General features: G+C 42.2%; 1 protein-coding gene across 1 annotated transcript in view; it reads left to right on the top strand.

The window, feature by feature from the left end:
* The first annotated feature begins 1,843 nt into the window (after positions 1–1,843).
* LOC129406495 (leucine-rich repeat-containing protein 37A2-like) overlaps positions 1,844–13,935 on the top strand; it is a 38,109-nt gene continuing 26,017 nt past the window's right edge. The window contains exons 1-3 of the mRNA XM_055144485.1: positions 1,844–1,909; positions 5,614–5,685; positions 6,802–6,882. Coding sequence (XP_055000460.1) covers positions 5,684–5,685; positions 6,802–6,882 — 83 coding nt within the window. The 5' untranslated portion in view covers positions 1,844–1,909; positions 5,614–5,683. The remainder of the gene's footprint in view (positions 1,910–5,613; positions 5,686–6,801; positions 6,883–13,935) is intronic.

The raw sequence follows: 13,935 nt of genomic DNA, 5'->3' as shown, positions 1-13,935 counted from the left end.
TCTCAGGGAAAGGTCGAAATGAGATGTTTCTGAGCCCGCCCGAGAAATCGATGATTAACGGGATTTTGTGATTCTTCATATTAAATAATACATATTGGTATATCTAATAACCACCTGTATGTCTAACAACTAACTTCAAATTTTTGATAAAAAAACAAAAGTTTGAGATGTCTATAGTAAATGCAATGTGAAAAGTATCTATGGTTTCTATTAGAGGCCAAATGAATGATATTGCTAATCTGTCATTGTCGGTTGACATTCATAATGTGAGAAATGACCATTTTAGGGCCAGTGCGATAGTACTGCGGGTAGGGTGTTTGCCTTGCACATGGCCTACCTGGGTTCACTCCCCAGCACCACATAGGGCCCTCCAGCCCTGCCGTTAGTGATCCCTGAGCACAGAGCCAGGAATAAGCCTTGAGCACAGCCAGGTGTGAGCCAAAATCAAAACCAAAACCAAACAAACACTGTTCCAGTGTGTTTATTTTCATCCAGGCTATGAGCCTTAGACCTAGAGAGAAAGTCTACAAATAGAAATCGCTTGCATACTTTGCTAAGTGTTAAAAAAGTGGAAATTCTGGATTTTTTTCTTTTTCTTTTTTTTTTTTCAATTTTGCTTTAGGGCCACACCAGTGGTGCTCAGGGGTTACCCTTAGCTCTGAAAGGTGGAATTTTCTAAACAAAAGGGGACATTGGAGCAGGGAATCCAAATCACAATTGGTAAGAACTGTAGGTTTCCATCATGGGAATCCCCCAACAGACAGTAAGAGCTTTCCAGTTCTGGGGCCAGGGATGGTGGCAGACAGTGTGGTGAGACGCCCTTTGACACTTGATGGGAAGGGAAGCCGAATTTCAAGTCTTTGTTTGAAAATCTTGGTTAGCTTTCCTGCCCTCTGGTCCTGCCTGTCCAAGAGAACCCAAGTCCATGGACCAGGACAAACTCTGCCTCTGGAAAGGCTTCTTTGCTTTGCAGACGGCTGATCAGAGTTTGATCCCCAGCACCCCATACGGTCCCTTGAGCAGCACCAGAAATGATCCCTGAGTGCAGAGCCAGGATTAACCACTGAGCACTCCTGGATGTGGCCCCAAAACAAAACAAAGCACCAAATAAACCCCAAAATAACAAATGCTCATTAAAGTCAGGGGTGTGTGACAGAGGAGGGTGTGATTGGTAGGGCCACACTAGGGTCCTCTATGAAGCTGTGTTTCTTGTAAGGAATATGTCTTGGGGCCTTTGCTTTACTGTTCTTTCGTGTTGGGGGGTGCACAGCCACTGGTTCTGGGCTCAAAGTTTACTCCTGGGGGATCATATGGTTGCCCGGTCTGACCCAGGTAAGCCATGTGCAAGCCAAGTACCCCTCCCACTGTACTATTGTTCTGGCCTCAATCGTTCTTGAGTGTTTGTAATGTGCATTTTGTGCTCATTTTAATTCCCAGAACAAAAAAAATTAATGGTGTTAAGTTTCAAAGGGTTTTCTTTACAGACTTAATTTCATTCTTCATGGGGTATCCAGAGTAATGTTTGGGAAGAGAGGAGGGAGTGGCAATTCTGTGGTTCTGGTGTCACCCAGAATTTAGATCTGACATTTTGTGACCTAGAGAATATGCTTTGTAGAGGTTATTTGGTGAGAAGAGTCAATAGCTATGTTCGTGTGCATGATGGATAGATATCAGTGAGGAAAAAGCAAAGAGCCTAAACAGAGATCACTATCCCCAAGTAAAATAAGAATTGGGATCTTTAGAAAGCACCATTATTATGTGTAAGAATTAGTCCTATGTAGTAAATAGTCATAGTTATTTTGCATTTTGGTCCAGAAATAATTTTTCCATTTCTCAGAATCCTCAGTGATAATTCTTTGACTGAATTACATAAGGATTCATTTGAAGGCCTGCTATCCCTCAAGTACTTGTAAGTTAATCATTTATTTATGAGTTTCTAGATCTGTTGTTTATAAAACAAAGGGTGTACAAGTTAATCTTTATCATTTCTTCCAGCAATACAATTCTATAGTTTTATGATTCTAGCATTAAAAACCTTTCATGTCATTTCTGGCACTAAATTACATTTGCATGTACATATATATATAAATACATATATGTACATATATAGAAAAAACTTTAGGCTTACTCTTCAAGCCCATGTTCTCCCTGGATCATATACTTTTCTTACTTGTCCCCATGACTCTTTGCTTTTTCTTCTCTGGAGAATTCCAGGTTATCTCGTGAACACATTCTTTCTCTTTCCCACCCCTCACATCTAAGAAAGTTTCTTTCAGTATAAACTATCTTGCTTCACAAGAGTTTTTTTTCAAACTTTACTATATAAACCTAAAGTAAGTGCTAATTTACCATCTCCTCTGTGTCCATGTAGAGTTCCTTTATGTCCCCTGAATCCAATCCAACACATGGTCCTGTTTTACATAGCCCATTAACTTAAGAATTGTTTTTGTCTTTAAACTTTAATAATAAATGAAAAGTACTTATATTTGCATCACCCATGTAAACTTAACTTAGAGTGCTAGTATACCATCTCCTCTATGTTCATATAGAGTTCCTTTATGTCCCCATGGATCAAAACCAATGCATGGTCCAGTTTTACATAGCCCATTAACTTAAGAATTGTTTTTGTCAGCTGGGGAGATTGCACAAATGTTGAGTGTGATGCTTAGCAACAGGAGGCCCAGGTTGGTTTCCCAGCAGAACGAGGTTCTGGGCTCCCCATTCCCTGACCCCCCAGTAATGTCCCTGAAGTAGCCCCTTAGCACTACTAAATAAAAACAAAGATCTATGCAAATATGTTCATGTTTTTATTTTTTAATTTTTACTTATTTATTTATTTATTTATTGTTTTTTGGATCACACTCAGCGATGCTCAGGGGTTCCTCCTGGCTCTGCACTCAGGAAACTCAGAAATTACTCCTGGCAGTGCTGGGGGGACCATATGAGATGCCCGGGATCAAACCCAGGTCAGCTGCCTGCAAGGCAAACGCCCCACCCACTGTACTATCGCTCCAGCCCCATGTTCTTTTTTTTTTTTAATTTTGTGTATGAAGCAAGACAGCTTTTATTAAAACTTATTTAGAAAGATGTGAGGGAGAGAAATTAAGAAGTATGTGTTCAAGAGAGAACACAGGCTCTCCAGAGTGGAAATAAACAAGCAAAGAAACAGAGAAAGAAGCAGGTGAGATATTCAGGGCTTGAAGAGCAAGCCCTGAGGACTTTCAGGAGGTGCTTTTATTCAATTCTTCCAAAAGGGTTGTTCTTTCCTGGAGTTTTGCATACTAAAACTTAGGCTGGGTGTTGTCACAGGAATGTCTTGCACTGTTGATGTTCTCTTTATAATCTCATGGATTCTTGTGTAACTTCTTTTCTGGGGGGACCAGCCTTTTCTGGGTGGGGCCTTGGATTTTTGCATCCTGGTGGTACCTCAGTTTCTCTTCCAAGAATTCAGGATTTGCATTTCAAATGATGTGATCATCAAGCCCTTGAGTTATTTTGGGGCTAGGGAATTTCTTCTTTACTATTATTATTCCCCCAAAGTACATCTGCCAGCCTGCACCAGCAGGAAAGGGAAGGCAGTCCCAACCTCATCACAGGCATCATGGGTCCACTGCCTGTCCCTTGCAGGAAAGAACTTAAAGAGGTGCAACAGTGAAGCAGGTTAGTTTTTATTGAATGAAACGTGCTGAGGAAGATGTGGGAGGAGAGAAAGGAGGGCGATGTTGGAGAGAGAGCACCGGCTTTTCCAGAGTGCAAGTGAATAAGCCAAGGAACATAGACTCTACAAGCGAGACACACGGGAGAGCACAGCTTGAAGAGCAAGCTCAAACTATGCTTGTGTTTATAAAGTTGATGTTTGTGTTTTTCTGGAAATGAAAAAAATCATAAAAATATGCTCTGCAAAATCTAGAATATTATTATTTTTAAATTTCTGGCCTTTATAGAAAACTTTTAAAAGTTGGCTTAATAAAAAAATTATTTAAAAAATGAAAATAAACCTGAATTATTGAACAAGAAAATAAAGAACTTGAATGCCATTGGCCCAGATTTTTTTAAAAAAAACTTTAGTTTTCTCATTGTGATTTGCAATACAACATTCTAACACCCTATGTCAGCATATTTCCAAATTATCTAGAACTTAAACAAACATTTAAATATGAAATACTTGGCTAAAACAGTGATTCTATAGCAGTAGTATTAAGAACATGGGAGATTATCACGAGGAGAGTTCTGTTGTAGGAATTGTTGGGCTATTGTCACACAGACATCTTGACAGAATCTTGTAAAAAGAGAGTAGGAGAAAGGTAGAACACAGGAAAAACACCACAATGCTCTCAGAATACCAAAAAAGAGGGTAGACACCTAGACCCAGGAGTTGTAAGCCAGGGCTAGCATGCAGAGCTCCCTCGTGCCCACCTGTGCTGGGTCACTCAGGCCTGCAGTAGATCACTTGGAGGGCCTGTTAACCCCCCACCACAGTTCCCGCTCCAGCTGATTTGGAGTAGGTTGATTGGAGAACAGGCATCTTCAATCAGCTCCCAAGTGAGACTGGTGTTTGAGAACTATTTGGAAAGTTAATATATGACGGTGTGCATTGTGGGTCAGAAAAGGAAAGCCTGGGACTGGAGTGATAGGACGGGGGTAAGGGGCTTGCTTCTGCACATGGGTGACCCAGGTTTGATCCCCAGCACCATGCAGGGTCCCCTGAGCGCCCCCCCCCAGAGTGATCTGAGTGCAGTCAGGAGTGAGCCCTGAGCACTGCCAAGGAAGGGAAGGAAGGCAAGAGGAAAAAGAGGGATGAGCTAGAAGATAGTTATACGCATCTTGGTCATATGTGAAAGAACTTAAGTAGAATTCATAGATATAAAACAGTCAACTGTAATCAAATAAAAATTCAGCACTGTGATGATTTTGTTTGTTCCACCACTGTACAATGAAAGCAGTGAAATTCATGGAATATTCAGAAAATATAGAACCAAAAATTCAATTTCTATTATGATAGAAAAGTTTAATTCTAGGGGCTGGAGCAATAGCACAGCAGGTAGGGCGTTTGCCTTGCATGCAGCTGACCCGGGTTCAATTCCCCGCATCCCATATGGTTCCCCGAGCACCGTCAGGAGTAACCCCTGAGCATAGCTGGATGTGACCCAAAAAAAGCAAAAAAAAAAAAAAAAAAAAGTTTAATTCTAAATTAAGTTCTGGCTGAAAGGAGTAACTTCATTTCATATTATATGAAAATGGGCCATTTTTTTAGCCTAGAAAACAGCTAAATAGGAATGCATATAAACGTGAGATTATTCATATGAATATTTGAAATAATTATATTAAATATAGTAATTTTACATGAAGATAAAAAATTGAACTCCATCTGTCATTGAGAACATAAAAATCACCGAATCAATTCTCTGCTCTGAGAAAAGTTGAAGTCCGATATTAGAACCAAGTAATCATACATTTTATTCATGAAGATTTGTGGTTGAACTGAAAGCAAGGTTAGGAGTTCTGGAACATTCAAATCTACTCATTCAATATTATTTTGACTTCTACTGGTTATTCCTAAAATTAGATATTTGGTAGTTAATTGAAGAAATATTTTCCTTTTCCTTTTCCTAGAGATTTATCCTGCAATAAAATACAGTTTATTGAAAGGCGTACATTTGAAGAACTACCATATCTGCAGTATATGTAAGTTAAAAATATGCTTCATTATTTTTGGAATTTTTAGAACACTTAAATGTCAGATTCTGTTATTCATTTGAATATTATTAGAACATTATAAATAGCTATGAAAACTGTACAGCAAATCCATTTTGCCTGTAAGTAAGGATTACTATGAGAATTACTAGTCAGAGCAATGTGAACAATAGAACCGTGGCCCTCAACCAGGATGATTTTGTACCCACATGACCCTTGATAGTGCCTTGAGGGTTTTTTTTTCATTGTTTTAATTGTCAGATCTATAATGATGCTGTTGGTACCTAGTGAGCAGAGGCCTCCAGATACACTGCTGAATAGCTACAATGCACTGGACAGCCCCCCCATAACTATCCAGCCCCCATGTGGCAGTAGTGCTGAAGTCATGAATCCCTGTTATAGAGAAATTAATTATTTGTTAAGCATTTGCTATTTTGTGTCTAATGCCCCCACAGCATCATAAACATCAAAGAATAAACCTTAAGCTTATGTCTTCCACAGTGATGTTTAGCGCATAAAATGTTGTGGTTCTATGAATTAAAAGTAATACTGGGTGTGACCCAAAAAGAAAAAGAATATTATTTCTTCTCTTCTTCCTCCTCCTCCTCCTCTTCTTCATCCTCCTCTTCCTTCTTCCTTCTTCCTTTCTTTTTCCTTCCTTCTTCTTGCTCTTCTTCTTCCTTCTTCCTCTTCCTCTTCTTTCTCTTCTTCCACTTCCACTTTCTCTTCTACTTCCTCCTCGCTTTCTTCTTCCTCCTTCTTCCTTCTTCTTTCTTCCTCTTATTCCTCCTTTTTCTTCTTCCTTCTTCTGTCTTCTTTCTTTCATGTTCCTTCTTCTTCCTTCTTTTTTTTTTAACTTTTTGGGTTACACTTGGCGACACACAGGAGTCACTCCTGGCTCTGCCCTGAGAAATTACTCCTGGTGGTGCTCAGGGGACCATATGGGATGCTGGGAATCGAACCTGGGTCAGCCGCATGTAAGGCAAACACCCTATCTGCTGTGCTATCGCTCCAACCCCTTCTTTCTTCTTTTCCTCCTTCCTTTTTCTTCTTTCTTCTAAAAACTGCTGCTGCTTTTATCTTTTTTTTCTTTGTTTTCTTTGGTAGGAATCTTAGTTGCAATTTAATCACCGAACTGAGCTTTGGAACGTTTCAGGCCTGGCATGGAATGCAGTTTTTACATAAGATGTAAGTCAAAAAGCAGATAAGTATACATAATAACACTGTGCATAAAAGCATCATGCAGTCATTATTACCTAACTGGTATAAGGCCAGTGTGAACTCTAGTAAGTATGTCTTGAGATCCAGTTCTTTTTGTTCAAATGAAGAAACTAAGGTACAAAGAGTCCAAGAGATTTGCATGACACCTGGCATGCTTTGCTTTTTTTTATTAATGATTATTGGAGCGAGCACTAACAGAAACGTATTCGTTAGCATTGTCTTGTGATTCCCACTGGTACGGCGCTGAACTGTGAATGAGGCTTTAAATTCCCAGTTTAATTCCAACTTTGGTTCCTGTTCATGTGCAAAGTTCCTAACCACTTAAATGTATGCAACAAAGAGCCGGGAAGAACTAAGTATAACAGTTTTTACTGGGAGTTGGCTGGGAAGGAGAGTTATGGATTCATTCCTAGCTGGTAGCTTCTTTTACATGGTGAAGCCAAAGGGTTCCTGAACATCTATCTTAGCATAGTTCCCTCCCTAATACTCTAGAACATTCTTTTGAAGAAAAAAAATATATAAATATATACATAAAGTGAATTCACTGTGGTCACTATAAAGCTTTTTTTTTTTTTTTTTTGGTATTTGGGTCACACCTGGCGATGCACGGGGGTTACTCCTGGCTCTGCACTCAGGAGTCACCCCTGGCGGTGCTCCGGGGACCATATGGGATGCTGGGAATTGAACCTGGGTCAGCCCCATGCAAGGCAAACGCCCTACCCCGCTGTGCTATTGCTCCAGCCCCAGTCACTATAAAGCTTTGAGCTGTGGTAAAAGGTGGTAAAAAGCTATGGTAAAAACACTCCATAGACTTCGCACCTGGCAGTGCTGGGGAGGGATCCAGGATCACTCCTGGCAAAACTGGCATCACACTGGCCAGCTGAGCTAGAAGGCGGCCATGGGAGGCACCTGGAGTTCTGTGGTGTGGTGGGATCAAACTCTGGGCTTATACATGGCAGACATGTGCTCCATCTCTGAAACTATCTCTGTGACCCCAAAAGTGTTTGTGTTACATCAGAGTGAGTGAAAAGCATTCATCAAACATACATTGCTGGGGGCTGGAGCAATAGCACAGCGGGTAGGGCATTTGCCTTGCACACGGACGACCCGGGTTCGATTCCCAGCATCCCATATGGTCCCCTGAGCACCGCCAGGAGTAATTCCTGAGTGCAGAGCCAGGAGTAATCCCTGTGCGTCGCCAAGTGTGACCCAAAACGCAAAAAACAAAACAAACAAACAAAAAAAACCAAAAACCAACATTGCTGTTGTCTAATTTCATTATACTTACTTTTCTGATTACTCGTGTGTAAGAAGCGTGTGGTTCTATACCCTTTGGGTGAAAAGGTCCCTCTGATTTCTCTCTGATTTGATGTAACACAAGCAGATCAAAATTCAGATCAGAGGCTTAAAGGGAATTCTGTACTCAAGCGGAAGATCCTCCTTTCAGTTTGACTTTGAAAAAGGGTCTTCACCTGCTTGTGTTTCAGAAATCCAGTTTTACACAGCTTCCTGCAAATTAGATGAAGGAAGGGCAGGAAGGCAGCTCGGTGATTCTGCATGGGTATAAACCTGAGTTGGTACCCGGGCAGACAGGTTTGATGAGGCAGGTGAGGGGTTGGAATGTGTCTGGGTCGGCATCATGGTTCCTGCACGTGCCCACCTGTAGCAGCTCCCCTTCACCAATCCTTAATTGACTGACAATGTGGGAAAGAACCCTGAAGACCAGTTGTCTTTTTTTACTTTTTGGGTCACACCCGGCGATGCACAGGGGTCACTCCTGACTCATGCACTCAGGAATTACTCCTGGCGGTGCTCAGGGGACCATATGGAATGCTGGGAATTGAACCCGGGTCGGACACATGCAAGGCAAACAAACGCCCTGCCCGCTGTGCTATCTAACTCCAGTACTAACTGTGCTAACTCCAGCCCAGACCAGTTTTGTAAGGAGCAGGCTTTGAGATTATAGTCACCTCAGTGCCTTTAATGCCACATTTTTACTAAGCATTTTATTATAACAAGCATCACAAGAACCCCAGTTTCGGTATAGTTTTGTAGGAGACAGTGGGGGCAGGGGGAAAATGGCATCTTAGTTCATAAAAATTAAGACATTCAAGAACATTCACAGAGTGCCATTTCTTCTGAGTGTCAGGCCTATCTATATGGAAGAATAGAGCAGGGTGTTTGTCACCAAGAACCTTGAGTACTGGAAGAAAGAAGACAGATGCTGGTGGGAAAACATGAGAGCCCTACTGCTAGTGCAGACAGCAGGGTAACAAGATAGTGGGGTGACACTGGAGATAATGGTGGGTGGTGTACTGAGAAGGACTCATCATGAATGAGGTTGAGGAGACAGCTCAGAGAGCTGGAGCCTGAGCTTTGCATTGCCAGCAGTCACTCCCATTCACACCTCCAAATGTGGTCCCCAAACAATGAGAAGAAAACCCAACGAATTTATAATGGAGAAGGTGATGATTTACTTGTATTGCATATATTGAAATTTTACTCTCAAATGAGAGAAAAAGGTAATAAAAGAATCATAGATATCTGGAAAGAAGTGATCATCCCAGTCATGTGATTTAAATAGAACTAACTCTTAAGATTAATTCAGTCACCTCAGCAGATTGTCATGGAGTCTGGGGAGATGGTGCACACTCTAGGTGCTGGAGTCCCAGGTTCAAGCCCCTGCACGACATGGTTCCCCAGCACTGCACCGAGTAAGCCCCAAACACCAAGTATGGCACTACCCACCCACCCCAGCACCGAATGTGTTGGGGCCCGAATGTGTTGGGGGGTGGACTCCTTTCTTTGGGGCCCAATCTTTCTAAATGACCAAGCTCATTCCTTTCACATACAATTTGCCTGCGTGATCAAAACTCTGTGTCTGGAGCACAAGTACAGTGGGTGTGTGACTTGCCTTGCAAATGGCTGACCTGGGTTCAGCCTCAGCACCCCACATGCTCTTCCTGAGCACAGCCAGGAGTAAGCCCTGAGCACCCTGCTATGTGTGGCCGAAAAACAAGAGGAAATAATGTTACATCTCTTTCCAAAGGCAAGGGATGCTGGTCCTTCAGTTAGGTCTTTTTATTACCTATCTGACAAATGACTGGGTTGATTGGAAACTGCGTTGATCATAATTTACTCCCTGCATTAAATAGATCTGGGGAAAGGTTGAAGTGAGAACCAGATAGAGCTCAGTGGGCTGAGGGCATGCCAGGTGTAACCCAAACCTAAGCACAAACAAAACAAAAAGACCCATCTGAGGTGAATTGATAAGGAATTAAAGGAAGCTGAACTCCAAACCTTACTTGCAAGATCTCAGGGAAGATCCCAACAATTTTTATACTCATAATTTTGCATTTTATTTATTTTGTTAAACAGAATTTTGATAAACTAGATGAAATTCAGGGCCCACAAAAACCTTAATTCTTCCTGGGTTCTGGGTAATTATCACTCAGTGAGTTTCTTGAATGAAACATCTATATTAATAAACATTGAGTGGTGAGTACATTATCAGTTGAATGAAAAACAGATCACCTTCAATATGCCATAATAATTTGTAACTGTAAATTAATAAATTTTCCATAAATTGTCAAAATATTAATAAGATGTCATTGTTTTTGAAAGGGTGATAATCACATCTCTTACAGATGAAATCAGGAATGAAGTATGTTATGGAAATCCTACAGTGTTTGCTAATCCTAAATGTTCAGTATCTCTTTTCTTCTTTTGTTTTTGTTTTGGGGCCATACCTCCATGGTCAGGGATTGTTACTGGCTCTCCTCTCAGGAATTACTCCTGGCGGTGTCTGGGGAACCATATGTGATGCCAGGAATTAAACCCAGGTCAGCTGTGTGCAAGGCAAACGCCCTACCTGCTGTACCTGCTGTACGATTGCACCAGCCCCAACTATCTTTTTTTTTTCCCCCTTCTGAATTTCAAGTGTTTCTTCATTCACCTACACAGGTCTAGACTGATGACTTGTTTAAAAAATTCTTTGTCATTTCATCGGTACAAGTTCCATGATTGTAGCAACTGCAGACTTGACAAAGTAGAAAGGCGATGCCTTACTCAGACAGAGCAGTGGACACTCTGGCTTGTTTGTGGAACATCAGTATTTTGCCAAGACATAAGTACTAAGAGAGAACAAAGGAAACCCAAACCTTGTTCCTACTGACCGCTTGACCCCACTGTGGAGATTGTCAGTGAGGTGGGGAGCTGCACTGTGAAGGCAGACGGAGCTGGGGTCACCGCGAGGCCCTCACGCTCTCCCAGCCACATAGCATAATGGCCTGTCTTTAGATGAGTGTCCACACGAGAGCTTACTCTAAGGCATTGTTATCACTTTGAGGTATGTACTGAAATCCTGGCAGCAGCTTCTCACCGTTCAAAAGCTTCTACCTTAAAGAGGAAGACTGCTCAGGACCTTGGAATGGTTTAGGGGTGACTGATTTCTTTGTTATTGTTAGAAAATTAAGTTTGTCACATTCAGCAAGAACTGTCTACCAAGTGTGTCTTTTCCTTCCCATCCTTATAGGGAGATATCTTCTATTTCAACTTAGTACTGCTGCTGGAGCACTGTAGGGGTCACACCTGAGCACCACCCAGATGTGGTCCAGCTGTTCCCTTTAGTCTTCCGCTGCCCCCCCCCCCAGCCCCAAACAGGTTTTACCTTTCCTCCTCATCTTTATTGTTGCGAGATGTCTGAGGGTCATACACCCTGGCTGTGATGCTCATATTCAGTTGCGGTGCTCACCGGAAATCCTACATCAGGGCCAGGCATTTGCCCCCTGGGCTGATGTTTGCTAAAGGCCTCTGTGCTTTTGGGGGCGGGGAGCTCACACACACGGCCACCAGGGGTCGCTCTTCTATTCTATTCTATACAAGAACATTCTAAGAGCAGTGTTCACACCTGTGCTTGTCAGGGGCGCCACTTCTTGGCATGGTTCTTGTGCACCATTTCTCTTTTATATCAAAGATCAGCAAAGACCTTCGTTGCCTGAATTTCAAAGTGGATTCATGTGTCTCTTGGGGGTCTTGCTTTTCCTGAGACTGAACTCCACCGTGCCCACTGGCAGAGAGCCATCTGCTCAGCCACAGTGACCTGGGATGGAAGCCACTACAGGGTCTGTGGTCCCTAGCAAGAGGACAGTGTGACTCTGTCCCCAACTAAGTATCCATGTTCGTTCAGGTATCCTGGGGGATTGGGGGACAGACATGAAGTCCACTGTGTGCACATCTCTTTTTTTTAAAATATATTTAAAGAACCACGATTTACAAAGTTATTGAGAGTTGGGGTTTTGTTTGTTTCTTATTGAATCACTGTGAGCTACAGTTACAAAGCTTTCATATCTGAGTTTCAGTCATACAATGATTGAACACCCATTCCTCCACCAGTGCACTTTCTCCACCATCAATGTCCCCAGTATCTTCCCTCTCCACAATCCCAATCCCCTCCCCGCCTCTATGGCAATGTTTCCCATACTCTCTCTATACTTTGGGGCATTATAATTTGCAGTATAGATAATGAGAGATCGTCGCATTTGATTTTTTTAATCTACTTTCAGTACACATCTCCCATCTCGAATGATCCCTCGAACCATCATTGACTTAGTGATCCCTTCTCTATTCCAGCTGCCTTCTCTCCCAGCTCATGAGGCAGGCTTCCAACCCAGAGCAATATTCCTGGCCCTTCTCTCTACTCTCCTTGGTTATCAGTCTCATGTTATTTTATATTCCACAAATGGGTGCAGCCATTCTTTGTCTGTCCCTCTCTTTCTGACTCATTTCACTTAGCATGATACTCTCCATGACCATCCACTTATAAGCAAATTTTATGACTTCATCTTTCCTAACAGCTGCATAGTATTCATTGTGTAGATGTACCAAAGTTTCTTTAACCAGTTGTCTGTTCTCGGACACTTTGGTTGTTTCCAGATTTTGGCTATTGTGAACACTGCTGCAATGAACACACAGGTGCAGATGTCATTTCTACTGTGCTTTTATGTACCCTTGGAATATATTACCAGAAGTGGTATTGTGGGCTCGTATGGAAGCTCAATTTCTAGTTTTTTAAGGAATGCCCATATTGTTTTCCAAAGAGAGTGGACCAGTCGGCATTTCCACCATGGTTGTTAGGTTTTAGGCATACAATATTTTGACACCAATCCCACCACCAGTGTTCCTACACTTCCCTTCACCAGTGTTCCTACACCCAATCTGCCACATTGACAGGCACATTTCAAGGTTCAGTGGTTATAGTTTATTTGGGGGGGGCAGGGGAGTACACCCAATGGTGCTCAGGGATTACTCCTGGCTCTGTACTTAGGGGTTGCTCCTCACAGGCTCAGGAGACCATATAGGTTGCTGGAGATTGAAGCCAGTTCAGCCATGTGCAAGGCAAGAGCCTTACCTGTTGGGCTGTTGCTCTGACCCAGTGGTGGTTCTTTAAGGCTCATGTTTTCAGTGTTGAGCCTGTGCTTTGGGTAGAGAGCTATACCACTTTCCCATATCATTGGTAAAATAAAGCCCTGGCCCTTGTTCCGCCCTTTATCTTCTACCACCTGTTGATTTCTTTGCTTTGCTCTCATTCTCCTCCCTGTACTCTGGGGTCAAGACTGATCTAGCCATCCTCTTCTACTGCATTGCATTCCCTCATCCAGTTATTCTATCTACCACAGAGAAGTGAGATCATCCTTTATCTATCCTCATCTGACTTCACTCAATATGATGTCTTCTGGTTCCTAGCAGGTTGCAGCAAATTACACGATTTCATTGTTTCTTGCAGCTGCATAGTATTTCACTGCATATCTATTCCACATCTTCACAAACCTGTCGTTGGACACCTACGTTGATTCCGTATCTTAGCTATTGCACTGAGTGCTGCGAAGAATGTGTGTTCATGTGTCCTTTTGAATGTTTTTCTATCCTGAGGTAGCATACTCAACAGTGTTTCCACACCTTTTAGTAGTGTTGCCTGCCAGGGATTGGGCCTCTTTTGTTGTGATGTTAAGGTGCTTCTGA

This window comes from Sorex araneus, chromosome 7 (assembly GCF_027595985.1).
Source record: "Sorex araneus isolate mSorAra2 chromosome 7, mSorAra2.pri, whole genome shotgun sequence".
Classification (NCBI taxonomy): Eukaryota; Metazoa; Chordata; class Mammalia; order Eulipotyphla; family Soricidae; genus Sorex; species Sorex araneus.
The sequence above is the reverse complement of the archived record's forward strand: the minus strand, read 5'-3'. Positions and strand labels throughout refer to the sequence as shown.